Source organism: Trachemys scripta, chromosome 2, assembly GCF_013100865.1.
Source record: "Trachemys scripta elegans isolate TJP31775 chromosome 2, CAS_Tse_1.0, whole genome shotgun sequence".
Lineage (NCBI taxonomy): Eukaryota > Metazoa > Chordata > Testudines > Emydidae > Trachemys > Trachemys scripta.
The window spans coordinates 251,132,287-251,159,760 of NC_048299.1; the positions used below are offsets into that span (position 1 = coordinate 251,132,287).

General features: G+C 42.4%; 1 protein-coding gene across 1 annotated transcript in view; it reads right to left on the reverse strand.

The window, feature by feature from the left end:
- Positions 1–27,474, reverse strand: part of RSPO2 (R-spondin 2) — a 162,530-nt gene that overhangs the window by 48,948 nt on the left and 86,108 nt on the right. The window contains exons 3-4 of the mRNA XM_034763487.1: positions 24,515–24,658; positions 19,246–19,434 (exon numbers count right to left, since the gene is read on the reverse strand). Of these exons, the coding sequence (XP_034619378.1) occupies positions 19,246–19,434; positions 24,515–24,658 (333 nt within the window). The remainder of the gene's footprint in view (positions 1–19,245; positions 19,435–24,514; positions 24,659–27,474) is intronic.

Consider the following 27,474-nt stretch of genomic DNA (forward strand, 5'->3'; position numbering starts at 1 on the left):
CATTTTTAAATGATCCTAAACTGCATAATTGCCCAAGATGGCTCTAATTCGTGCTCTGGTCATTTGAGGATGTTCGTTGTTGTATGTTATCCAGTTATTTATTAAAAACAGATAACTCCCATAACAACCCCTGCATCATATGATACTCACTCTACTTCTGAAATACAATGCACTTAAAGAACCACACGTGGGAAGAGAAGTTATCTGGTGTAAGATACGGTAATGGCAACATATGTTCTTAATAACACAGATAGCTTTTTAATTTTTTAAGTAGCTGTGTGACAATTCTCACACCAAAATATTTATTTCTTAATTTTTTTAATTAAATAAGGGAACACAAAGTGTATTTATATTTGGAAGGAAGGAAGGAAGGAAGGAAGGAAGGAAAAGATGAGCTTTTATATATACACTGGGTTGGCACTTTTTTTTACTGCTCGTATTTCATTGCTGCTCCTTTGACAATAGCAAAGTTGAAGATTTATCACACTGAAATGAAATAAAACAGCACATAAATTGCAGTTGCTGAATCATCCTGCTAGGGTAAATAATATCAATAGTGTTTGCTCATATGGCTACAATCTGCTCACATGTTGTCAAGAAACTTTTTGGGAGGCAGTTACCACTGAAGAAAAACAACAGAAAGTCATTCAGAGGACCACTACCACTTGCTGCAAAAGTACATCCATGATCTCATTCAGGGTGAACTCTAGAGGCCAGAACCTTTGCTGTCTTGTAAGTAAGTAATGTAACAATTTGATGGGGTTGAGTCAATGAATTCATTATAACCATACTCTTTGCACAAAATTCAGTTACATAATCATTGGAACTAGAAAGGAAAAATCATTGGAGTTAGATGTTTACAACTGCTGAGTATCTACTAGGGCTAAGCTACTGATTTATTCAGGGAACTCAGGCCTGGTCTACATTTAACAAGTTTTACTGCCATAGCTATGTTTGTTAGGTGTGTGATTTTTTGCCTGTAAAAGCCCTACATTAGAGGCAGTAATACCAGTATAAAAGTGTTTATGCGGGTATAGTTTATTTCACTTCACTGAACTGGAATAACCTACATCAGTGTGAGCACTTCTGGTATAACTGAAGCTACACTAGGGAGTCTTGCCATTTTACTGTGCCAGCATAGGTAAAGCTGCAAAATGTAAGTGTAAAAAAGGTCTTAATCTCTTTCTGCCTGCAGAAAGTTCATGACCAGGAGGGATTGTGATGAATTCATTCACTATTTGAAATTATTCTGATTTGGGGGTGGAATGGAAGGACGGAGTAGGAAGGAGCAGAAGAGAATGGATTGATTACAAACAGTGAACTGCCATTATCCAATACTTGCTATTTGAAACTATGGGTTTGTCAACATTAACATTTAGTTTGTGGAAAGTTGGGGTGTGAAACTTAGCTTGCCATCACTAACTGTCCATGTGGGCCCTACTGCTGTGCCTTAGTGCATTTTTATCTATCCCAGTTTGAAATAGATTAGATTAAAACACACTTATGAACTGCTAATGAGAATCAGCACACACCAGCGCACTGCAAACTAAATATTTGTGTAGACAAGCCCTAAGCTGATAATTGTTTATTATCTCCTGAATGGGCATAGGTAGCTCATATAAGGAGGAGAGCTGAAATAATCCATTGAGGCTTGAAATCTCTCCAGGAGCAGTTTGGGGAAAAGTGGCAGATATGATCTGAGAGAAAGTTTTTTTTATGTGCTAATCTCCCTTGCTCCCATACTCATCCCTTCCTTTACTCTTCTCCTTAACCATTCTCTCCCAATACAAACAAGCTTTAGTGAATCCCATCTTTAAAAAAAAAAAAAAAAAACACCCAGGATCCCACTTGCCTCTCCAACTAGCACCCCATTTCCCTTCTCTCTTTTATTTCTAAGCTCATTAAACATGCTGTTTACAATCACTGTCTGGAGTTTATCCCCTCCATTTGTTTTCTAGACATTCTCCAGTCTGGTTTATGTCTCTTGTGCTCCACTGAAACATGTCTCACCAAAGTCTCTGATCTTTTCCTGGCCAAAACTCAACCAGTACTCCATCCTCATCCTCCTTGACCTATCAGTTGTCTTTAACCCTGTCAACCATGCTCTACTTCTTGAAATCTTGTCCTCCTGTGGCTTCCATGACTTTGTCATCTCCTGGTTCTTCTCCTACCTCTCCAATCACTCCTTCAGCATGTCCTTCAATGGATGTGCCTCAATCCCCCTCCAGTTTTCATTGGGGGTTCCACACTCTGTCTTTGGTTCCCATCTTTTCTCTTCTATATCTATCTCTGGGTAATCTCATCTTCAAACCCAAACTCAGCCACAGTCTCTATGTGGATAACTCACAGATCTACCTCTCTCTGCTCCATGCCTGTTTCTGTATTCCCAGACTAAAATCTCAGTCTGTTTCTCTGACATCTCCTCATGGATGTCTAGCCATCAGCTCAAGCATAACATGGATAAAACAAAGCTCCTTATCTTCCCCCCAAAATCCTTTCTTGGTTCCTCCTCCTTCCTCCTCCCTGCTGGCAAGCCTCAAGTCCATCCGGCTTTCCAGTGCAGAGAGGGGCAGGAGTCTCCACCACTGCATCAGCATGCTGAGGATCTTGCACATGGAGTGGGACCTGGGTGCCATGAAGCAGTGCTCCCAGTGGCCATGTGGCCTTCACATAGTAGTGGAAGCAGCTACCAGTGCCCCTGCATGCAGCAATGTCTGTCAGTTGCAATGTGCCAGGGAGTGGGAGGAGATGAGTTCCTGTTGTAACTTACCAGTGAAAACCACCCTGGCACATTGCGACTAGCATCACAGGGGATGCTAAGCTGGCTATAATCAGACAGGTGTTCAGGGGTCCCCCTGACATTGCGGGCCCTGTTCAAGTACGTTGCAGGTGCACTAGTTAATCTGTGCCTGAGATTAGCTCCAGAGCTATTGTTATCCAGATTCAAGAGAAACATGTTAAATGTAAGGGCAACTTTAGAATAGGACATCAAAGATATTCCATTCAACCACATACTTCGTCATTCATCTGGTTGCAAGAGATAGGTGCAAACAAGACTGCATAAAAAACTAGGCAAAATACTATTTATTATAGGTTTGCCTCTTCTCTAACTGGAAGTGAAAACTGCAATACATCACGCTGTGTGACACCACCTTCCAGGATGCAGGAGGCAACACAACTGGTCATTCATTAGCCCTAAGGAAAGAGGGAGCATGGCTGTCCACCTTCCTCAGTTTTCTTTGCTTCCTCAATGTGAAAGAGGAAAGATCCTCTTCTGCCATCATTAATTTTTTCTAGTCCTGCTGTGGGCAGAAAAAGGAACATCCAGCATGTGAGACTTGTTCCCCTTTGTCTGAAATAGTCACTGGGCCAAGACGCTGACTCTATAAGTCAGTGGTGAGGATATGCACATAGGAGACCCATGTTCAAGTCCCTCTTCCACTGAATATTTATTTATACCAAGTGGTACAGCTTCAACATTTTAGGTTGACAGAGCCCACCTTCATCATAAATAGCCCAGTAATTAGGGAACTCACCGGGGAGGTGAAAGACCTAGGTTCATGTCCCTGCTCTTTATTAGGCAGAGTGATGATTTGAACCCGAGTCTCTCACAGCCTGGGTAAGAACTCCAACCATGGGGCTATTGGGTATAAGAAAGGGGGGTTGGCAGCATCAATGCCACCATTTGTTGTGAGAAAAGACTGACCTGGTTTAGGCACCAAATTCCAGGAGAAGGCTCACAGCTATGAATCCTGAGTGAAGGGAGGTGCCTCCCTTCAGCCTGGATTTAGGCACCTAAATCCTTGAGGGGGTGGGTTTAGGCCACACCCGTCTCCTCAGCATTTCCTACTGTCTAGGTAAAACAGCTCCCCACTCAGTTTGTTGGCTTCTTGGAATCCATAAGACGCCTACCTCTCCCCATGCATTGTATAGGGAGTCTGGGCACCCAACTCAGGGCTATGGATTCCTGTAGGTGGCCTGTTGCCTAAAAGTTCAGCATTGCAATGCTGATCACTTTATGGATCAATCCTGTCAGGTGGTCATTTTGCTAGAGAAGGACTCCAATATTGCTCTTCAAATGCACTGAAATACTTCAAGAAAAATATTAAACAAACTCAAATATTAAGTTTGCAGAGTTCAAAGCCCCTTCCACAATTCACACCACAGTCATAAAAATGACTTATAATTTACTGTGCACTTTGCTACCTTAATGCAAAAGTGAAGAACAACATTATTTTCCCTATAATTTAGCTGTTAGCTTTTTACAAATGGGGCACACATTAAACTGGTGTATGCAGAATAGGGATTAATCCTGCGCATAATACAAAGGAAAATATTTCAGTATTGGAGACTGGTAGAGTGACGCTACAGATTGCCCATTGTGATCCTACAGAAATAGGAATATGTATGCTCTTTTTGAAGCTGAAGTGGAGACTACAAACAACATAGCTCTATAATCTTTATTTGTGACTTAATTCAAAACCCGCACAATCCAAGGGCAGGCATTTCCCGTGCCAGGGGGAGAAACTGTAGACTTTTTTTAATGGCTGTTTCTCTGTAGCAGTCAGCACTATTATCATTCCTAAACTTTATCTTTTAGCAAAGAGAAAAAACACATTTTAAAACTTAGTACAACGTTCTCCATTTAAAGCAGATGTTGATATGCTGATAGTCCAGATAATCAGATTTAGCATCTGACAAAAGCTTGTTCCTGAACTAAATGCACTAACAAGCATGCCAGGCTTTATTGGTTAAGCCATACTAAAAAAATCTTGTATTCTGGAAGCTCTCCAGGATAGCTTCATTTTGTCCCTTCTTGCTCCCACTTGTTAGTTCCTGCTCAAACTGTTCAGAATGAGCATTGGCTAAAATAGCCAAATATTTACTTGCTCATTATAATTTCCCAACCAATCTGAATTCATTTGTAAAATGCAAAGTGTCTTTGGTGGAGTCTACTTCTTAAAGACTAATCTGCCGCTGCTGAATTGGTACTTCCTTTCTGCCTCTTAAAAACCAGTGTGCTTCTTTGCATCATGCTCTGTATTTGAACATTATGGGGTATATTTTCAGACATGCTAAAGCCAGGCCTCCCTGTTTGTGGATGCAGCTGGCACCCAAAAAGTTATGGGGGCAAGTTTAAGAAGTGATACCTCTACATATACAAATTAAGTACTCAAAATTGCCACTACTCAAAGCTGCATTCTCTGTTTTCACCCTCTAACTAGTTATAGGTATAAATGTATACATAGCTCATACCTGGAAAAGGGAAGCCACCATTAGATCAGATTTGTATTTAGAAGCATTTTAAAAAAACTCAGAAAATGTCCAGACTTGGGCCATCGCTCCCACATTCCAGTACTGAAACTATAGTAGACATCTAGGCTATGTTATTGCAACTCCATGTACGTGTTTCCATTTACAATGCTGATGAGACCCATAAACTCTAGTTTTAAGTTAGTAACAGCACCAGAAAAATGTTTTGAAATCTTCAGAACACATGCATTACCAACCAAAACAACAGCATAACTTTATTGCTGTAAACTTTAACTCTCTCACAACCCACACCATTAACACATATCTCAATTTATATGGTAATCTCCTCAAAGCGGGATCATTGTCTTTTGTCTATAATTGCCATGGACATCTAAGGCATGGTTTAAATAATGGAATGGAACCCTTATGTTTCTAAAGTTCTGAACAAGTTAGACTGGATTCCTATTTGAGGATGGATTTTTTTTAAATAAAATCAAAGCAACTTTAAAATTAATATACAATTTATGACCTGTACCTCTACAGTATCTGAACTGTTTTTTAAAATATTTTCTTAGTCAGTCTATTGTCCACAAAATGTATTGTAAGCTAGAGATGTATAGGCTACATACGCTTCAGCTATTATACAAGGATTTTGGAACTACAAATTTGTGGCCTACACCAGAGATCATTAAATGAATAGGCCAAATAATGGATTGTAAACACAGTAAATTTAGACCTACTCTTTTTTTAAAAAATTCAAGTTTGGTTCTCGTTAGTGGAGGTCTAGCTGCTAATTGGTATTTTGTGCATTTTTGGAGTTTAGCTTTACACAAGAACTGTTTCTGTTTCATATTTCTGTTCTTTACTATCTAGCATCAGTATGATGGAATGGCCAGAGCAGGAGAACCTAGAACAGAAGGAATCTGGATAGAGTGTTGTCTTATCAGGCTTCCCCCAGCCAAAGTTTTCTGTAGCCAAAGTTCTAAACAGGAAGCATAAGCTATCAGACATGAGCAAAAGACAAAACAGAAAAGCTTCAGGCTTCTTTCAGCCTAGAATGCACGCAAACATAAGAGAGCTTTCTACAGCACATACTATAGATTGGAACACGTCAGGGAGACTGGTTTTCCACTATAAGGATCTCCCAAATCCATTCTCCAGGAAGGGGGAATATGAAAACAGCATAAAGAGATGCTCACTGCAATTAGACTTGTCAGAAATTCCCTCTAAACTCCTGTGACCAATTAGGACCTGGTTGCAGTATCAAGGGGAGCCCTTCTTCCTGCAATGCTGCCACAGCTTTCAGAGGAGCATCTAGCCATGTGGAGTAAGATTTAACTGAATGTGCAAGATACAATAGTGGTCACAATTCCTGGTCAGACGCTAAAATGATGAAGCCTGATGAGGCAGGAGCAAAAACCTTTGCATTTCTCATTAAAATAGGAGTGTTCTTACACACATCATTTACTAGCCTACACCACTGCACTAGCAACCTTCTTGAAAGCTTTTTGTATTACCACAGATGTAACCATATGGCAGATATTTATACATAGTCTTCAAAGATCTTTGAGAGCAGGGTGTGCAAGCAGCAGGTGTGCTCTCTGTCTTGGTCAATTCTTGAGGCAGAGTTACTCCCTGGGAACTGGGTATTGGTGTTGTGCTGAGATTCCCGAAAGAAGGGATTGCCCTATATGCTGTCTACCCACCTCTGTTCCAGGACTGATGTATGGTGTGTAAATAAAACTAGTTACTCTTAGGCCTGGCCTACACTAGGAAATTAATTCAGTATAACTACATCACTCAGGGGAATGAAAACTCCACAGCCCTAAGATAAATGTCTATCGGGGATGGTCTAGACAGAATTTGGTCCTGCCATGAGGGCAGGGGACTGGACTCGATGACCTCTCGATGTCCCTTCCAGTCCTAGAATCTATGAATCTAAGTGACACAGATAAACAAACTTAACCCCCAGTATAGACAGCGTTAGGTCAACAGGAAAGTTCTCCCATCTACCGCTTCTTGGGGAGGTGGAATACCACTGCTGACAGGAGAAGCCCTGCCGTCAGCCTAATCAGCATCTCCACAGAAGTGGGGCAGCAGTACTGTTTTAAGTCCAGACAAACCCTAAGAATATAAGTGTCACCATTTCCTCCTCCACTGGAAGCCAGTCTGAAAGACCCTAGACATCTACTATCACTTATCAGAGGTGCAGCAATACACTAAGCTATTCATCCAAAAAAACAAGAAAAAATATGCTCTCTTCTCTTGTTGAGAAACCATCACCCAACAATGCTATTGGGTACTTTGAGAGTGGGGGCGGGGGGGAAAGTAGGATACCCGGTAATGATACAAAAGGATTTTAAACTGCTGTATTTAGTTTCTTAAGCACAGTACTGAAAACATTGCTTTGCCACCATTTACTGAAAATAGGGGAAGAACTGAAATAAAATTAGCTAAAATTGGTAAAAAATGGAGTGGCAGGAGTAGACTGTGACATTAAGGTGCATAAGTTAACAATTAAGCATATGCTAAAAGAAATAAGGTGACAGTTTATAGTTTAAAAGTTTGGTAATTTAAGTGTGCATACAATGATGGCAAATAGCCAAGGACAGTGAATTGGCAGTTTCAAGCAGTTTGGCCTATGGCTGGTGCGCTGGGAAGCAGAGTAAGGACTGAGGTCCGGTAAAGGTCACTCCAAAATTGAAGCGAGGGGTCAGTCAGACATGCTCAGTCCAAAACTAGGTGAGGGTCCCCAGACCACAGTAGTAAACATCCCATAATACTAAGTCTTTGTTTGACAGTTAGACTTAGCATTTATGATTGGTCCATACTTATAGACCAATCAGAGAGGATCTGAAGGTGATTGGACAACAGGTATGCTAATACTAGGATTGGCAAACAAGCCAATCAGAACAGGCCAATAATTGTATAAAAGACAGAGAGCAAGCAAGCAAAAGTCAGTCAAGTCAGGAGCAGGAGAAGGAGAACCAGAAGAAACGTAAAAGAGCAAAGGAATCAGAAGAAGCAGCAGAAGCCACTGCAGGGTAATAGCAGCAGTGCTGCTGAGAGAGAGCAGAAGGATCCTTAGACAGAGCAAAGAGAAACCGACAGAGAGTAAACATGTTAGCTATAGTATAGGACAGCAGTTCTCAAACTGTGGGTCGGGACTCAAAAGTGGGTCACAACCCCATTTTAATGGGGTCGCCAGAGCTGGTGTTAGACTTGCTGGGGCCTAGGACCAAAGACTGAGCCCTACCACCCTGAGCCAAAGTCTGAGCCCCATGGCCCTTGGGCTCAGTTTACAGGTCCCCACAACTGGCGCTGAAGCCGTTGGGCTTCAGCTTTGGCCCACCCTCCTGAGGCAGCAGGGTGTGGGCGGGTTCAGGCTTCGGTCCCTCCTCCTGGGGTCATTTAGTAATAGGGCTGGCTCTAGGCACCAGTGTTCCAAGCATGTTCTTGGGGTGGTACTTTTCAAGGGGCGGCACTCCAGGGGTTTTTTTGCTTTGGCAGCGGCACTCCGGACCCCCGCCCCTTTTTTTTTTTTGCTGGGGGTGGCAAAAAACCTGGAGCTGGCCCTGTTTAGTGATCTTTGTTGTCAGAAGGGGATCAAGGTGCAGTGAAGTTTGAGAACCCATGGTAGTAGGATATAGGATAGAAACAGGATTAATGAATGTATATGCTTTGGATAATAAAAATGAGAGCATCTGTGGTGTGTATGTTTATGTTACTATGTATAAAGTTTAGAGTTTATTAAGATTGCTGTCAGTGTCCTGCATAGGACTGATATGTGCAGAATATAATCCTTTAAGCCATTCCAACTATGACATTACGGTCTTGGGTAGTTTAATTTGTATACTTGTGCTAAGGGATTTATGTTTAAATTTAGGCTTAGATTAATTGTATTAGGAAAGAAAATACTTTGTTTTGGAAAAGTACTGCCTGGGTGTCAATAGTTTGAATGGAGGGCTGTATCAATGTCCCAGGGTGAACAGATCTAGTCTGTTCTGGGGAGTTTCCTGAAGGACATAGGGAGATCCTTGGTAAACCCTGGCAATTCTACTAAGGAGGCCCCCTCATTTCACCTTGCAGGAACAAATTAATAGATCAGCATCTTGGGAACCCAAAAGTCAGCCATAGAAGGGTTACTCTGGGATCCTTGAGTGTGTTCTTGGGGTAACAGTAAGTGTTGATATACAACTAACATTTGATGTAACTTTTTTTTCCTTGATGTAACTCTGTCTCTACCTAGGAAGGTGCAGATCCATACTACAAAACTGTTGAAACACACATGGCATTTCAAAACTATTTTCCTAAATAACAGGAACATATTTAATTGAAAAGTGAATCTAAAGCAGCAATTCCACATGCCAATAATGTGAGTTAAATAGCTGCTGCTAACTATTTCTCCTTAAGAACTAACCACCCAAATAATCAGGATGTGGCTGAAGACATTACAGAAGTTTCCAAATATTTGTTACCGCTGTCCCGATAAAATATACTTAATCAAACAGCAATATTTTATTCTAAATGTCTGCTTTTAGAATAAGGTAGATAATAAACCTTTAAAAATTGTGAATTTTACATGTTAAGTAATAATACCACAATAAAATGCCTTATCTGCATATATTAAACTTTAATGATCATATATACTCTGCCACCTGAAAAATGGTTGGGCTTCAGTTACACTCAGAGTCATCTGTTGGCAAAGACCTATCAGAACTCTTATTTCATGATGTAGCCAGAACAGAACCACCTGGGAGCTCTGTAATAGCCAGAGCTATAGCCCTGTTCAGTTGAGGTTATTAATCCTGTTAAAATGGTTTCTTCCCAAGAAAAATCTGATACTGGATGACATCCAAGACCATTAGCTCTTAAGATTCCAGAGTAGCTGGAAAGGTATTTAACTAAATCAGCTAAACAGCCAGTTATGGCTGTCATGCTAGGAGTCTACTACAGGCCACCTAACCAGGTGGAAGAGGTGGATGAAGCTTTTTTTAAGCAACTAACAAAATCATCCAAAGCCCAAGATTTGGTGGTGATGGGGGACTTCAACTATCCAGATATATGTTGGGAAAATAACACAGCGGGGCACAGACTATCCAACAAATTCTTGGACTGCATTGCAGACAACTTTTTACTTCAGAAGGTTGAAAAAGCTACTAGGGGGGAAGCTGTTCTAGACTTGATTTTAACAAATAGGGAGGAACTTGTTGAGAATTTGAAAGTAGAAGGCAGCCTGGGTGAAAGTGATCATGAAATCATAGAGTTTGCAATTCTAAGGAAGGGTAGAAGGCAGAACAGCAAAATAGAGACAATGGATTTCAGGAAGGCAGATTTTGGTAAGCTCAGAGAGCTGATAGGTAAGGTCCCATGGGAATCAAGACTGAGGGGAAAAACAACTGAGGAGAGTTGACAGTTTTTCAAAGGGACACTATTAAGGGCCCAAAAGCAAGCTATTCCGCTGGTTAGGAAAGATAGAAAATGTGGCAAAAGACCACCTTGGCTTAACCACGAGATCTTGCATGATCTAAAAAATAAAAAGGAGTCATATAAAAAATGGAAACTAGGACAGATTACAAAGGATGAATATAGGCAAACAACACAGGAATGCAGGGGCAAGATTGGAAAGGCAAAGGCACAGAATAAGCTCAAACTAGCTACGGGAATAAAGGGAAACAAGAAGACTTTTTATCAATACATTAGAAGCAAGAGGAAGACCAAAGACAGGGTAGGCCCACTGCTTAGTGAAGAGGGAGAAACAGTAACAGGAAACTTGGAAATGGCAGAGATGCTTAATGACTTCTTTGTTTCGGTCTTCACCGAGAAGTCTGAAGGAATGCCTAACCTAGTGAATGCTAATGGGAGGGGGTAGGTTTAGCAGATAAAATAAAAAAAGAACAAGTTAAAAATCACTTAGAAAAGTTAGATGCCTGCAAGTCACCAGGGCCTGATGAAATGCATCCTAGAATACTCAAGGAGCTAATAGAGGAGGTATCTGAGCCTCTAGCTATTATCTCTGGAAAATCATGGGAGACGGGAGAGATTCCAGAAGACTGGAAAAGGGCAAATATAGTGCCTATCTATAAAAAGGGAAATAAAAACAACCCAGGAAACTACAGACCAGTTAGTTTAACTTCTGTGCCAGGGAAGATAATGGAGCAAGTAATTAAGGAAATCATCTGCAAACACTTGGAAGGTGGTAAGGTGATAGGGAACAGCCAGCATGGATTTGTGAACAACAAATCATGTAAAACCAATCTGATAGCTTTCTTTGATAGGATAACGAGCCTTGTGGATAAGGGTGAAGCTGTGGATGTGGTATACCTAGACTTTAGTAAGGCATTTGATACGGTCTCGCATGATATTCTTATCGATAAACTAGGCAAATACAATTTAGATGGGGCTACTATAAGGTGGGTGCATAACTGGCTGGATAACCGTACTCAGAGAGTTGTTATTAATGGTTCCCAATCCTGCTGGAAAGGCATAACGAGTGGGGTACCGCAGAGGTCTGTTTTGGGACCGGCTCTGTTCAATATCTTCATCAACGACTTAGATATTGGCATAGAAAGTACGCTTATTAAGTTTGCGGATGATACCAAACTGGGAGGGATTGCAACTGCTTTGGAGGACAGGGTCATAATTCAAAATGATCTGGACAAATTGGAGAAATGGTCTGAGTTAAACAGGATGAAGTTTAACAAAGACAAATGCAAAGTGCTCCACTTAGGAAGAAAAAATCAGTTTCACACATACAGAATGGGAAGAGACTGTCTAGGAAGGAGTCCTAGAATCTATGGATCTATAAATCTATTAATCTTTTTATCAATATCATTTAAAGACACTTCTGAATAGGGCTGATCAAAAAATTTCCATAAACTGTTTTTTGAAGAAAACTGGGATTTGACAGACAAAACATTTCATTTTGATGTTTTCAATTGAAATTAAATGGTCTGACTTTCCTGAATTAAAATGTTTCAGTTCGGCTCATCCATCATTGCACTGTGTTCTCCTGAGCTGCTTGTGCCTCCTGACCGATGTAGTTCTGGTGCCTCAGAACTCTGTTCCACTCTACCTGCCTGGGGCTCACTGGGCTAGACTAGATCTCTTACAATGCACCACAGCCATGTGACTCCCATGATGCACTGCAATGAGTCAGCAACAAGGGAGAGTGTGGTGAATAATGGGTGATGTAGTCCCAAAAAAAAGCGCAGTCCTTGTGAGAGAATGGGGGCATGAGACACAAGAAATACAATTCCCAGGAGGCACCATAGAAGTTCAGGTAGCCAGATTAATGTCAAACTGCCCTGAAACAAAACACTCTTATTTGGTTCAACAAACTGAAATATTTCATTTGGATTTGCCCAATGGAACATTTCCAATTTTTGATGAAGTCAACTTCCTGGAAAGTTTTCAAATAAATTAATTTTTCATTTTTCGCATTGAAATTTTCTATGGAAGAAAATTCTGACTAGCTCTACCCATGACTAATTTGTTGACTGGAAGTCAAATTATTTTACCACAAACTTTCTCACACAAAATATCACTGCAATTATGAAAACAAAGATATCTAGATTTGTACTCATGGAGGAAATGGAGTTGTTTCTATAAGAGTTATATTATTATTGAAGGATAATTAGAAGCTGTTAAATATAGAGGCAATATCTTCATAGACACCAATATATAGTTTTCCTCTGAAAATTACCTTTTTAAATATGGAATCATGAGCTGTCTGTTTGTTAGTTCTTGATACTTTCCATATAAAGCATGCTCAGGTTACAAGCGACTTTTTTTCCTATCAGCTGTGAAATTGCAATCTGAGATATGAAAGTCAACGTGGGTTTTTACCTCCTAATGCTTCACAGCTAATAACTAAGGTTCTGCAGGCCAGATACCCTCAAGTTATACTCATACTATTCCATTGTCTTTGAAATTCTGCTCTCAATGCCACCAGTGCAGTACCCTTGCCTTCAGTATGTTTGCACAGATGAGAAAGCTTGGAACTTACTGAATTATTTTGTGGATGACGATGGAGGAACAGAATCCAGCTTGCTCTCACTTAGTAGGGTTAACAAGAGGTGAAATAAACAGTTCAAATACACTTTCATTACCAAAGACAGTGAACAGATCTCTGAATACACCCAGGGCACAAAGTTGTTGAATACACAGGGGCCTTCTTACATAGATGTTTTTCAGAATAAAAGTGCAAGTGTCTTCTTTCACACACTTTTTGAAGTTATGTTAGGTGTGATGAGCATTTATTTTCCAAATATAACATATCCAACAAAATAAATATTTACTTTTTCATTTTAAAGCTTTACAGAAAAGTTTCCCCAATGGTTAGCAGATGGAGTTAACTGACACAGGGACAGAGACAATAACTGAGGCTTTACCCTGCTGTTCCTTCAGTTCCTGATAGATAGGAAGTCTCTGCTCCTAGTGCTGCAGAGAAATTTAAGAGTACTGGAAAACCAGTTTCCAAAATCCAACTCAAACAACACAGAAGTTGAAGTCCTCCTCCCTCCAATTATACAACTATGTCACAGAACAACTCCCTCCCCTTTCAAACTTAGGAGTTTTCCCCTTAAAGCTCAGGATTTTAATGCGACACTCATCCCTTGGGCTCGTCTCCTTTCTCGCCTACAAAACAATTAGTCACAAAATGGCAATCATTGTTTCTATAATGATTCAGACAAACTGGAAGGAGTTCTGAGAACAACAATAAACATGTTCAAAGGTTGGAGGGACTGACTTACAATGAAAGATTAAAAGGGCCGGGGATGTATAGCTTGCCAGGCAATGATTAATAGGGGACGTGAGAACAGTCTACAAATATATGGCGGGTGTAAACATTAAGGAAGGAGAGTAATAATTTACAGAGGTACACGTGACAGAAGTATGACTAATAGGATGGAACATTTATGCTGAATTTGAGAGAGAACTTCCAAATATTCACCAGTGGAATATTTCTGGCTAGGGATCTGTGGAAGTCACAACACTTGGGACCCTTAATAATTAGACTAGATGAAACAGTAAAAAGTTTACTGTAGACAACAGCTTGGCATTGGCAGGAGGATGGATTGGATAAACTAAATAGTCTTTTCCATCTGTAACTCCTGTGATCCTATGAGACATGTTACACCAATGCAACAGGGTAATATATAGAACATTTAGCAGAATACAAACGTGACATTTCCAATTGGAAATAATAGTTTAATCTATAGAACTGACACTCAAAATATTGTCAGATAACCTGTTTGAAGTCATTAGTGTGTCACCCTTCTTTAAAGCGGGAAAGAACTGAGGCCCTATGTGAAACCATCTCTTACTTGCAGCACAGCCTATATCTGCAAACACTGAGGAAGAGGTGAAGGGTTCCTCTTCAGAAGTTATATGTGTTGCATAGCCATACAGACAGATTGGTAACATCTCCAGTCCATCATAAATATGGAACTGAAGCAGTTAATAGGAAAGGTAAATGCAACTCAACTCCTTCTCCTGCAAGGATCTATAAAATCAGAAAAAATGCTTCTGAAGTTATCATGTACAATATAGACCACATAAATAGTAACTGAAATGTAAACTAAATGTACAGAAATAGAAAACATATGTCATTTACTTGACCCTATTCCACCAAAAATATCCTTATTTCCTGTTCTCAATTTAATCCATCACAATCTACAACCGTCTTTAGTTATATAATCTAATACTTATCCCACAAGTTGCTGTGAGTTTATACACTCAGAACATTAGAAGAAAGGTTTTATTATCATACCCTCTTAACAGATATTTACAGAGATTATGATTCTTAAAGTCACTAAATATTATTTCCCTTACAGTTTTCTTTATTTCCCCAAGTTAAAAACTCAGAACATGTGTAACATTAGGACAATGCCATATTTGTAAAGAGCACTGACTCTATTCTTTCCAAGCCAGATTGTACTTGATTTCTTGCTTCCCAAAATATTACAATTGGACTCAACATTTCTGGTGACTAATCATCTAACATACTTAAAATATGATCAAATAATGGTACCTTAGGACTTATCTCCGTGGCAAGTTACTGCACGACAAGCCAGGGTGTGAATCTGCAGTGCACCAGTCTACCACACAGTAAAGTTCCATGTGAACACTACTGCAGCTCAGTAAAAGTCCCAGAGTGAAGCTTAACATATTACTACTTGAAGGCCGCTCTGTCAGCCGCACCGCGCTCTGCACTGGGAGGGAAATCCCAGACCTTTTTAGATTTTTTTACAAAGTCCTCCCAGACGGCTATTTAAAACTCAAAAATCCAGACATGTCCGTAATAATCCGGATGTATGGTAACCCTATTCTATAGGATCACACACCAGGATTCACTTATCATAAGCACTCTGTACAAAACCATTCAGGGAAGGAAAACCTTCAGGATGAGCCCTTAATCCTGAGACTCTGGAAAGACAAGCAGGAATCTCCATGAAGTGGGAGGCCAAGAGATAGTGACTATATTGAGTAGCTATAAGCTCTTGGAAATAGTAGGGTTTCACAACGACAGTCAATACTGCAGGCCTTCCACACTGAATGGAACTCTTGCATTTGCCTACAGCATATTTTCTTGGTCATCTAGTCCAGGGGTTCTCAACCAAGGGTATGAGTAGCCCAGGGGGGCACACAGAAGTCTTCCAAGGGGTACGTCAACTCATCCCGATCAATGTTTCTCAACCTGGGGGTTGCAACCTTGTGGGGAGGTCACAAGTGCAGGTCTGGCATTAGAGGGTGGCAACCACACCACAGGAGGCCCCACAAAGCTAAGTTACATGTTTCAGCCCTGCATGGTGGGGCACGGGCTTCAGGGGTATATTAATCTGGAAAGGTTTACAACCACTGACTAGTGAATAAAATCTTCAATATGTGGTCAAAAAACTTAACTTGGGCATGACCCAGGAATTTCTTGACTCAATATAAGAAGGCTTACCTTAGCTGCCTTACAATTAAAACAGTGCCATGGGGGGTCCTCTGTGAGTCTTTCTTGCCTTAGGGTATGTCTACACTACCCGCCAGATCGGGTAGTGATCGATCTATCCGGGATCGATTTATCATGTCTAGTGTAGACACGATAAATTGATCCCCGATTGCTCTGCCGTCAACTCCGGAACTCCACCACAGCGAGAGGCGGAAGCGGAGTCGATGGGGGAGCAGCGGCTGTCGATCCTGTGCCGCGAGGACGCGAAGTAAGTGATTCTAAGTCGATCTAAGATACATCGACTTCAGCTACGCTATTCTCGTAGCTAAAGTTGTGTATCTTCGATTGATCCCTCCCCTCCATGTAGACCAGGCCTTAGATACAGACCACGCTCACTCCAGGCCACTTCCATCATCATTGTGCTTTATTATACTGTTCTAGCAAGCCATTACTTGCAGTGCTATCTACATATTTACACATCCCAGCCAGCTCCCCCTCTGGCTTCTGGGGAAAAGGTGGTGGCAGCAGCCACCAGCCCTGCCTTCCTTCAGTGTCTCTGCCCCTTTCGGGGCTTCCTTCCTCTCTATTTATCTGCTCCCAGATGCTGGGGCTGCTTCTCCCTCTAATTAGCCCTTCAACTGTGGCTGCAGGTGTTAATTGGTCCTCTATTTAGGTCCCAATTAACCTTTATTGGTGGGGATTTGAGTGACAGGGTACTGGGTCAGCTCCTGCCTCAGGATTCCTGTCACACAGAGGAGATGAAGGATCTAATCCATGGGCTGGATGCCTAGACAAGGTTTTTACCATTCTTTTAAAACTCGCACAGACAAGCATTATAGACCCAGATATTAAACATTTCTGAAATAGGGTTGCTTCTGCACTACGGCACCCATATAAATACTGTGGGTCAATAGCAGATTCTATGGACCAAATTATCAGGAATTTAACTGAAAATGCACCTGCAAAAATCCATTTTCAGGGAACTCTCAACATAATTGCATAGGTGCTGGAACTGGGAGTCCTTCTGCACCCCTTAGCTTGAAGAGGTTTCCATCATATACAGGGTTTACAGTTTGGTTCAATGGTTCCCAGCACCCCCACTATACAAATTGTTCCAGCACCCATGCATAACTGGACATTACATGCATGAATTCCTGTTTGCATACACAACTTCACCCCTAGGTCTCAAATCACATGAGGGACGGGGTTGGGGTGGAAACCTATATGGTTGTATCTGTCCTATCTAGAGTCTGAACTGGAGAAAAAATACCTGTATTCTCCCAAACTCCAACCCATAAATTAACCTCCATCCACCAGAAACACCAAAAGAAGGCCTCAAAACAAGAAGTGACTCAAAGTACATTGTATAGATCTTCATAATGTGATCATCCCCTTCCTTTATTTTGTACCAGCAGAAAAATAGTTACGAAATCAGCTCTCATCGTTATCACTTTTGGACCTCAGAATTAGCACACTACTGAAATAAACAGGCCAGTTTACACATCTCAGCTATTAGTTCAGGCTGTCTGGAAATGCAAGCAAACATGATTACATTGGTTTACATGTCATTTGCATTCTGAAAATTATTGAGGAGCACTAAAGACTTAGCAAGAATAGACTCTGGGGCACAAGATGGCAGCCTCCAGGAAAAAATACCAGCTCACTGACCTACCATGAATCGGCCCAATTCAACCTCAGATTCTGCCTTTCCTGCCTGCCTCCTCTTCCCCTCCCCCCCACAAATATCCACCAATGCAGGACTGCTCCCCCAGTGCATTTCCTAGTGTTTTTTTCTCCCCTGTTTAGTTTAAATGTCTCAGGAGGCAGGGCTTTCATCACTCGACTTGGGCAATTCTTCCACACCATAACAGATCTTATTCCCAGAATGTTTTTTTTTTCTTCTGATATTCATCCAAAGTTTTCCCCTTTCTTAATGTGTCAGCTAATTACTCTTGAAAAAGTCATGGAAAATGGAAAGTCCAAGTCTGAAACAAAAGCAGGGCTTTACAAATTGTAAATAAACACATAAATAATAAAAAAGATTAGTACTGGATGTATGTTAAAGTATAGTACAACTAATTTTAAAGCAGTATCAGGAGTTTTGTTTGGGCTACATTTAAATTGCTGACAAAATGGTATCAAATTATTTTCCAAAGGAGAGAATGTTCTGCTGCTAGTTGTGTAAACAAAACAGTAGTGGTTTGGAATGAACACTATAGGCTGACAAGTTTTTAACACTACCTGATAAACAGGTATATATTATAAAATATTGTATTGATGTGACAACAATATGCATTAGCTATTAGTCAAATATTATACTGATTTGTTATACTGCAAGTAACAAATGATTTGCCTCACATTTCCTCCCTGTAAACAATGGATTAAAATTCCCATGTTTTCACTTTGTATAAAAATAGCACTTAGATTTGCAAGCAAAGTAGAGTTGCAAGTAGTATACATATTTCCAGCTATTCAAAATTTGGATCACATAAAGCACTGTCATCATCCATAGATGCAACATATTGAGTTTTATGGTTTACTAACAGAATAGGTTAACAATCAGCCATAAGTGAAGATGCTAAAAGGTAAAATTAGCTAAATCTAAGCAATAATGCTTGACTTATTCAGTATGCCTTGTCTTTTTAAAAAAAGACATAGGGTAGTTAGTAGTTTTGTTTAATGTGGGTTGAAGAGCTGAACATTTTTACCCAGCACATAAACATATTGTATGTGTTGTACATACAATAAATGGAGACGCTGCATCGAGAGAGAGAAATTTTAAACCTTTAGGATGAGATAGGTAGGCATGTGGGGGGAGAAGAAAAAATGCCACTATGGATTGCACACACACACACCCCTGCCCCCCAGTGGACTGGCTCTGTGTGCGGTAGTGTGGTTCTATTGCCTTTTTGCCCATGCATAACTGCACAAGATAGAGTAAGGGCAGGATTTTCTCTCTTGCTTGGACTATATAGCTCTGTTTTCCCAGTTATAAATGGGACTTAAATTAGAAAAGGCTCATAAAATTGTTTAGCGGGGAGTGTTCTTACCTCCTGGACAGTGCCTCACAGCCATTTTACATCTTCTGGACTCTGCAATGGTTGGGCAAGGTATTGTGTCCTTTGCCGGCTTTTTCACAATTTGCCTTGTTCTTGTTTCCAAACCCCATTTAAATCCACAGGTTTTGTTATTTCTGCTGCAAGTTCCCCATTCACTCCAGGGACCCACTTCACAGCCTTCTGATAAAGCAAAACAGGTCATAAATTAGTGGGCTTTGTCTGTATCTGTGTCTCTTTCTTTCACAATACCTGGCAACTCTAATTAGCAAGAGTATTAAATTAGAAGTTATTGCTTGTAAAATTTATTGTTCAGTGAAATCTCAAATTATGATCTTAGTTTGCAGTTTTTACAAGGCAATTGTGTCAGAAACCTGAATTGTCCTAAAATCTGACACAAACAACAACTAGCCAATCACAGATTCTTTGTAACAATTCCCTCTTCATGGCTTTCATTATTTTCATGGCTTTGTAACCATTCTCTCATCAACTGGTGCCTGTTTTATATTTGACACTATTGTATCCAGAAGATTCTAACTTGTATTTTTAGGCTGTTTATCCTTTGAAACTAAAAATGTTCATCCAGAAGTTACAATCTGTGGCTTCTACTCAAGCAGTGTACAAAGTAGTGTTCGTACCAAAAAGAATAGTCTTTTGAAACTTTGCTTGGTGGGCATATTCTGAGAGTGTGGTTCACATAGTGTTATTAGCAGAATGAACAAATTAATTAAAGAATCAAGATAAGGAGTTAGAAAAGGACAGAAGAAATAAAACACAAAACGTTATGGTTAATCCACAAAAGCATAGGTATAGTAGCATTGTCAATGCCAACCATTCAAAGAGAATGAGTCAGCCTTCCTGCCTGTCCCCATCATGAGACTAGCTTACAAATCATGAAAAAAATAACTTAATTAATAATGCTGGGTTCTCTTCATTTGTTCATGTTTTTCGAGCCTTTAGGTTCATGTTTTCCTCAGTCATAAAGGCTCAGTTTAAAAAATAAATAAATACAGAGTCTCACATGACATGATTCCAGGTGTGAGGCAAATCCACAACCAAAGCAGGGCTGCTCACTCAGCTGCCTCTCCAACATATTGATGACCAGATCTGTGGCAGCCACGGAGGAGGAGGACCTCCTTGCAGAGCCCCTGCTACACAACATCCTGCTTGGTGTGCAGGTGCTGGAGATAGGATGACCGGATGTCCCGATTTTATCAGGACTGTCCCCATATTTGTTTGTTTGTCCTGCGTCCCGACCGATGTGCAGTCGGGACACTGGACAAACAAGCAATTTTGCCCTCCCGGAAGGGCTCTCGCCCCCCCCCACTCCGCCCCCTCCTCCCCCCATTGGCTCCCTCCCCAAATCCCCGCCCTGGCCCCGCCTCTTCCCCATGCACATGGCATTCCTCCTCCCTCCCAGGCTTGCTGCTGTAATGGCGGCGCAAGCCTGGGAGGGAGGGGGTGGTGGCCGGCTTCCAGTTCCTGGAGCTGGTGAGTAGGGGCACCGGGCGGGCAAGGGGGGGCTGCTCCCCCAGGAGGGCGACAGGGGGGCTCCGGACCCCAGCAGCGGCGGGGGAGAGCGGCTCGGGGCCGCACGAGTGGCCATGTAAAGTTTATTGGCTTTGGGGGGGACCCCGGCCGGCTCCTTGCCCTGCCCTGTAGGGGAGTAGCATCCCTGCCCCGCGCCAGCATGTTGCGCTGGCCACCGCAGGCCAGGGAAGGTGCCAAGTTCCCCCCTCCCCCCTCGTCCTGGCTCCTCAGCTGAGTCCCCCCCCACCCCCCCGTCGCCCTCCTGGGGGAGCAGCCCCATTGCCAGCCCCCCTTGCCCGCCTGGTGCCCCTACTCACCAGCTCCAGGAACTGGAAGCCGGCCACCACCCCCTCCCTCCAGGCTTGCGCCGGCATTCCAGTGGCAAGCGTGGGAGGGAGGGGGAAATGCCGCTCAGCTGAGGAGCCAGGACGAGGGGGGAGGGGGACTCGGGTCCTTACCTGGCCTGTTGCGGCCCTGGGAACATGCTGGCGCGGAGTGGGGACACTACCCCCCCTACAGGGCAGGGTGAGGAGCCGGCTGGGGTCCCCCCCCCCAGCCGATAAACTTTACGTGCCCACTCGCGCTGCCCTGAGCCGCTCTCCTGCACCGCTGCTGGGGTCCGGAGCCCTGCGCCTCTCGCTCCAGCGGCTCCTTCCCCACGGGGCGGCAGGATGTGCCGCATGTCCCTGGGAGGGGGCAGTGGCCACGGCACGGCCAGGGCCTGCTAATTCCCCCAGCACCTGCAAAACAGCTTTTTTTTTTTTTTTTGCCCTCCACACCCCTCCTCCCCCCACGTCCCGATATTTCCTGTCAGTGATCTGGTCACCCTAGGTGGAGTCCCCTCTTGGTGCACTGGAGGTTGGTCCTGGCTAGTGCCACCAGTATCAGAGACCTCCTGGACTATGACTGAAGGGACTGGGTGGACTCCATAGTGCTCAGCCAGTGTATGGGACTCACCACCCTCGTGTTCCCCATCGTGTGCTCCAGGAGGCATGGACAGCCTTATTGCCCATCTATCACACTTTCCTCTAGTCCTGCGGGAGGATACTCCCCACCTGCACCTCACCCCTGGCCCTCTGGACCTCATCATCGGGCCCCTGCCCTGCAAGCCTCCCCAGCCACCCCTGACATACCACCTGAACCAGCTGCATAACATGTAGCCAGTCTGCCTCTGAATCGTCCCCAGGAAACATCTGTATGCACTAGTGCTCCACACCCTGCATTTCCTTGCCCTCATGTTCCACCCTGACACCAATTGGAGGGAACTCCTACCACCCCAGAAGGGTAAATATTCCATTCTGATCCCATGATCCGCTGGGGATATTAGTTGGTGGCTCCTTCATCGACCTGTGAGCACAAATGTGTACCTGGAACGGTTCACCACCTCCCCCTCTGACACCTGACCTTTCTGTAGTGAGAGGGAGACCGTGGTGCACATTTATATAGGGTGCATCAGACTGGAGAAGCCCTTCATCCAGCTCCTCCAAAACCTTCGTAAGTTCTGGCTGCACTTTCCCCACACATCTTGATCTATACACACCCTGTCTGTGATCCTATGAAGTCACAAGACCTCCTGGTCAATCTCTTCCTGGTGCTGGCCAAGGTGGTCCTCTACCATACCAGGAGGAGGAAGCTGGATTGTGGGGAAGAGGGGCTTTGCGACTGGAAGCCAATTTCTGATCCCTTTTCAAGTCACATCTCCAGACAAAGTTCCTCCGGGCTGTGTTCACTGGCTCCCTGGAGAAGCAGTGAGTGCTGTCCGAAGTTCTCTGCTCGGTGTCTCCCTTTGGATCCCAGATTTTATCCCGGTGACCTTCACTCCCATCCCTGTTTTTCCTTTTGTTGTCCCTTGTCATTGAGGACTGGGTCTGGTGCCCCCTCCCTCTTAGGCTGCAGAGGAGAGCCTTTAGTAAAGGCAGGCCCACACCCGCCCACCCAGAGCCTCAATGGGTTCCCCTCCAACAGAACTGCAGTAAGCATGCCAGCATGCAGCAACAACCCAGCTTTACTGACTTATCCCTCCCAGAGCCTGCAGTGACTCAGCCATCAAGAATGTGGAAGCAGCCTATCCCTGAGTGGAGCGTGGGTCAGATGACCCCCCAGGCTCTGATATTTTCCCAGTCCCGCCAGAGCTATAGATCAGTCTGTACAATAGCATTATCTGTCCAAGAACCCTCTTGCTATCTCCCAGTGTATCAGATTCTCTCAGCCTGCTCCTGCCCCAGCCTTGCCCAAGCCCTGTTCCAGTCTTGTCCTTGCCCTGCTCTGACCTTGCTCCAGGCCTTGCCTCTACCTCCTGACCCCATGGGACTCTGACCACCCAGCTGTGACCTTTGGCCTGTATCTGGACTCCAGGTACAGTACTGATTTGGTTTCTAACCACCCATCTTCAACCTCTGGCCTGCAGTTGGACTCTGGCTACAGTACTACTTCTGGCTTGTCTACAGACTATGATCTCGGTTCTGACCCCAGCCTCTCCTCAAATCTCAGTTCCAGTGCTACCCTCAGCCCAGGCCTGCCCTGAAATCTGGCTTCAACCTCTGCTCTGACCACTAGGCATGACTATCAGGAGAGAGTGCCTCACATTACGAGCTGGAGCTTTAACAAAAATATCAAATATCATGAGACTCACTCAGGAGTCAGCAATGTTGGCTTAGTTTTATAAACTTTAAATGCTTTGAACTGGGAGTCACTCCTTTTCTGAAGTAAATCCAAAGCCATGGCAGGAATTCAGTTCAGTAGCTTTACAGAATCTGCAATTAGTACTCACCGTACTCTAGCAGATGGGAGCTATTCAGACATTGGGAGGTGGTGAGGTGAATTCAGTTTCCCTATCTCTGTCCTTTAACCCTAGCCCACGTGCCCTCTGTGTGTGGATGTGGAAGCACATGTTCATTTCCTCTTGGCTGTTGGGCCTCGCAAGGAGTAACGCCCTGCCAGGTTTCATGTGTTCCTATTTTTCCCTTCAACAGCTTGGGGATACAGGGGAGAGGCAAAGAGAACACACTGGGATTAGCAGCACTACTAGACCACCCAGCAAGGACCACGAGCTGGAAAGACAAATCCTCTCTCTGCTCCCATCCTGCCCTCTACACATGTGACATGGGAAAGAGAAGAGGGCTTCAGAAAAAGCTGAATGAAGGCAGAGTTAAAATTCCCTGCTCAGTATGAACTCAGCCAGCCCTGTGGCTGGGCAACGGATATTGCATGGGTAGACTTAGGTGTGCACCAACCCCATAATTATATACATTATATGTAAAGGCCTGGTTTATAAGTTTTCAGGAGGATGAGGTTTTTAAAAAGCCAAGGTATAAGACCCTGATGATGGTGACGTAATAAAATTGACCAAACTATGGTGTAGGCATAGGGCAGAGCACCCCAATATTGTGCTATTTAAAAACCTAGAGAAGGTCACAATGTTAGAGAGAGAGATGTTTTTCTGAGAACAGTGACTAAGTTATTGAGATAAAAAAAGAGAGCTGGATTACATTAGTAGTTTCATCTAGTATATATACACCAATGTTAGTAAGAAAAACATTTGTGATGTAATTACTTGAACTTGTCCCCTTTAATATCTAGAGAATTCAAAATGTCAGCACAAGACTATTATAAATTTAAATCCCAATTAATAAGGCATTTTGGAATCAGAAGTGCAGAATAAATCCAGCAGGCATTTCATAAAGATACAGGTGTTAAAATAACTGCTATGATAGAGTTGTGCAAAGACACTCACCCACGCATTCCATAGTTTCCTCTAAGGATGCAAATCCATCCGGGCATTCTCCAAAACAACGGCCTCTGTGTAAGTAAAAGCCAGCTTTGCATTTGGTGCAAAAGTCTCTGCTAAAGCAAGAGTCGCAGTTTTCTATTCTGCATCCTGAGACATATTTTAAAAGTTTTCAGTTAGAATAAGGCCAAACATGAAAACACTTGTAAAGCAATTAAATAGCAAAAATAGAAAAGTTTAAAAAAGGGATGCTGTCAATCTGAGATCCACCCAGTATTTAAAAAAAAATTACCTTTAGCTACCACATTTGCCCCAGAACCCTCATGCTATTTTCTGTGATTTAAAACTACATTTTCCTATTTTTAAAAAATAGATATTTTTCTCTTCCCTGTTGCTGTATTAAAGATACACCCAAACAACAGAAACTGACTCAATAGTGGAAATTGCGAAGTTAATTAAGCACAAAGTGCTGCCAAATGCATAAAGAAGTTAAAATGTCTATTTTTTCTCTTGCCTTAGATGTTAAACAGTTGGTACAATAAAAATTTTAAAAAGTGCAAATTTTGAGTTGATTATCCTCCTGTGTGGGATAACATTGGGTTTAATAGAACTATATTTTATTGTGGTGTTCCCCCCCACACACACACATACACACTTGTATTTAAACACATTTGTGGGAGAAAAGGGGAAGAGGGAGATATTTAGAGAAAGAGGAACAGATAATGTGCTAACATATATCATCATTGCCTATCATTGCATAAAGGGTCCAAATCATTTCCATTAGTTGGCCATGAACAGACTATTTGCAGCCACCTGAGAATGCTTTCTTATGCTACGTTTGATTTCTAAACTCACATATGAATCCATATGCTATGGTACAGATACACAGTTCTTCCAGATTTTATTTTCAAATAGCATTTAGCACCCAGTATCTTGACTTTCTGCTTCTCTTTTTGTTAGAAATACACGTGCCATATATCTCTTCTACAGCATGTGTAAGTAGTGTCCATGCGGCATCTCAGGATTTTGATTTCCTTTTGATTTTCTCCCCATTTCTAAAATATAGAGTCACAGTGCTAGCTGTGCTGAGGATGCTAAAACTATTATATACTGGTTGCTTTTACTGACTACCCAGCTATAGTTCCATATCAAGCTGATGCCTTTGTGTTACTTAGGTCTACGTTGCTGCTGCTCTTGTGTGTCCCAGAAGCAATGTTCAAGGAGCAATCTGTTAAGATCTTAAGAAATTGCTTCTCAACCTTCAGTTTACAAAACATCATATGACCCAGTTTATATATGAGTCACCCACTCTGTTTTAAATAGGAAAAAGGTAACTAAATCTAATTTTGCTGAGGATATATAAGCTAAGACAAAGTATTGACTCTCCCTCATCCCAAGGACTCTGATCTGGTCCTATGCACAGAGCAGGATGCTGGCAGGGAAGAGGCTTCTGCTTCCTAAAGCAACACATCTGGGGACCAATCTTCCACTTCTTGTGCTTCCTAAATATTCACTGGACCTCTAGAATATTCAGGACCGGCTCCAGGGTTTTTGCCGCCCCAAGCAGCGGGGGGGAAAAAACCCCGCGATCGCAATTGCGATCAGTGGCACCCCAGCGGCAGCTCCACCGTCCCACTTTCTTCTTCGGCGGCAGGTGCTTCCCTCCAAGAGGGACCCGCCACTGAATTGCCGCCGAACAGCCCAACGTACTGTCCCTTCCCCTTGGCCACCCCAAGCACCTGCTTGCTGGGCTGGTGCCTGGAGCCGGCCCTGAGAATATTAGCTTTCTCATACAGATATTAGAGATATTACTAAAAGATTATTAAGGGTGTTTATTACTTGAAAAAAGAAAGGTAAACATTGAGAAATCAGTAACCATGAAAACCTTAAAGATAGACATATCAGACATTGAGTTAGTATATAAAACAGGAATATAACTTCTTGGTTTATAAATGAGCCATCACACATGAAAAGGGGGACAGGTGATTTAGAGAGAGAGAAATTTAGATTTCCACAAACACACACAGAGGTCTGAAAACTAGGGATACTTAAAAGGCTATGTTATGGAATAATTAAATAAAATAGTATTGCTCTTTCTGCAAGGTTTTGGTTAGCAAAGTTTCAGCACACTCACACACACATACAAACACACAAAATGCCAGGGCAAAATGTTCAAAAATTAACAGAAAAATCCATTATAAAATAAAAGAGTCACACACACATAAATCATGAATATTATTTGAAAAAAAATATTCCTTTTTAAAATATATAAACTGCATCAATGTATCCATCGTTAGCATGTGAAGTTACATCAGAAAGCATTTGGAATTCATTTTATGCAACATTGTATTAGTTTTTGCAGTTACTTATGTCATGCATTTCTTTTTCACTCTTTCCAAAGAAGCAAGTTGATCCAGTGTGGTACTTCTGAAATAGCTATTTGTAAATTCCTCTAAGAACTTTACAAGTTTATAAATTCTTTAAATACAAGGACTTTAGTATTTATTCTTAAACCTTAGAGGGCCAAAAGTTACAATAGGGCCACTTAAATTGATAGGACATTTTATCTTCTGCAGCAGTTAGGGAAACACAAGGCATTTTACAGCAACTCTTATTGTGACGTTGAACTATAATTTAGGCAGTTTTCACAGGAAAAGTAATTTGATCTTTGGGACCCCTTTGTGATTATGTGTAACCCATGTGTCTAATAGGGAAATATCTCTTTAAGAGATCCATTGGGGGAGGTAAGAGTGAGTTGTGTCTGGGCCATTGTTGCTAGACAGATTTAGCACTCCACATCCAGAAGCTTCTGGAATTGGGTGTGGTAGTTTTGGTTCCCTGTTGCTGGGGTCAGATGAGTCCTGGTCTACACTAGGGGGTCGGGGGGGGGGGGAAATCGATCTAAGATACGCAACTTCAGCTACAAGAATAGCGTAGCTGAAGTCGACGTATCTTAGATAGACTTA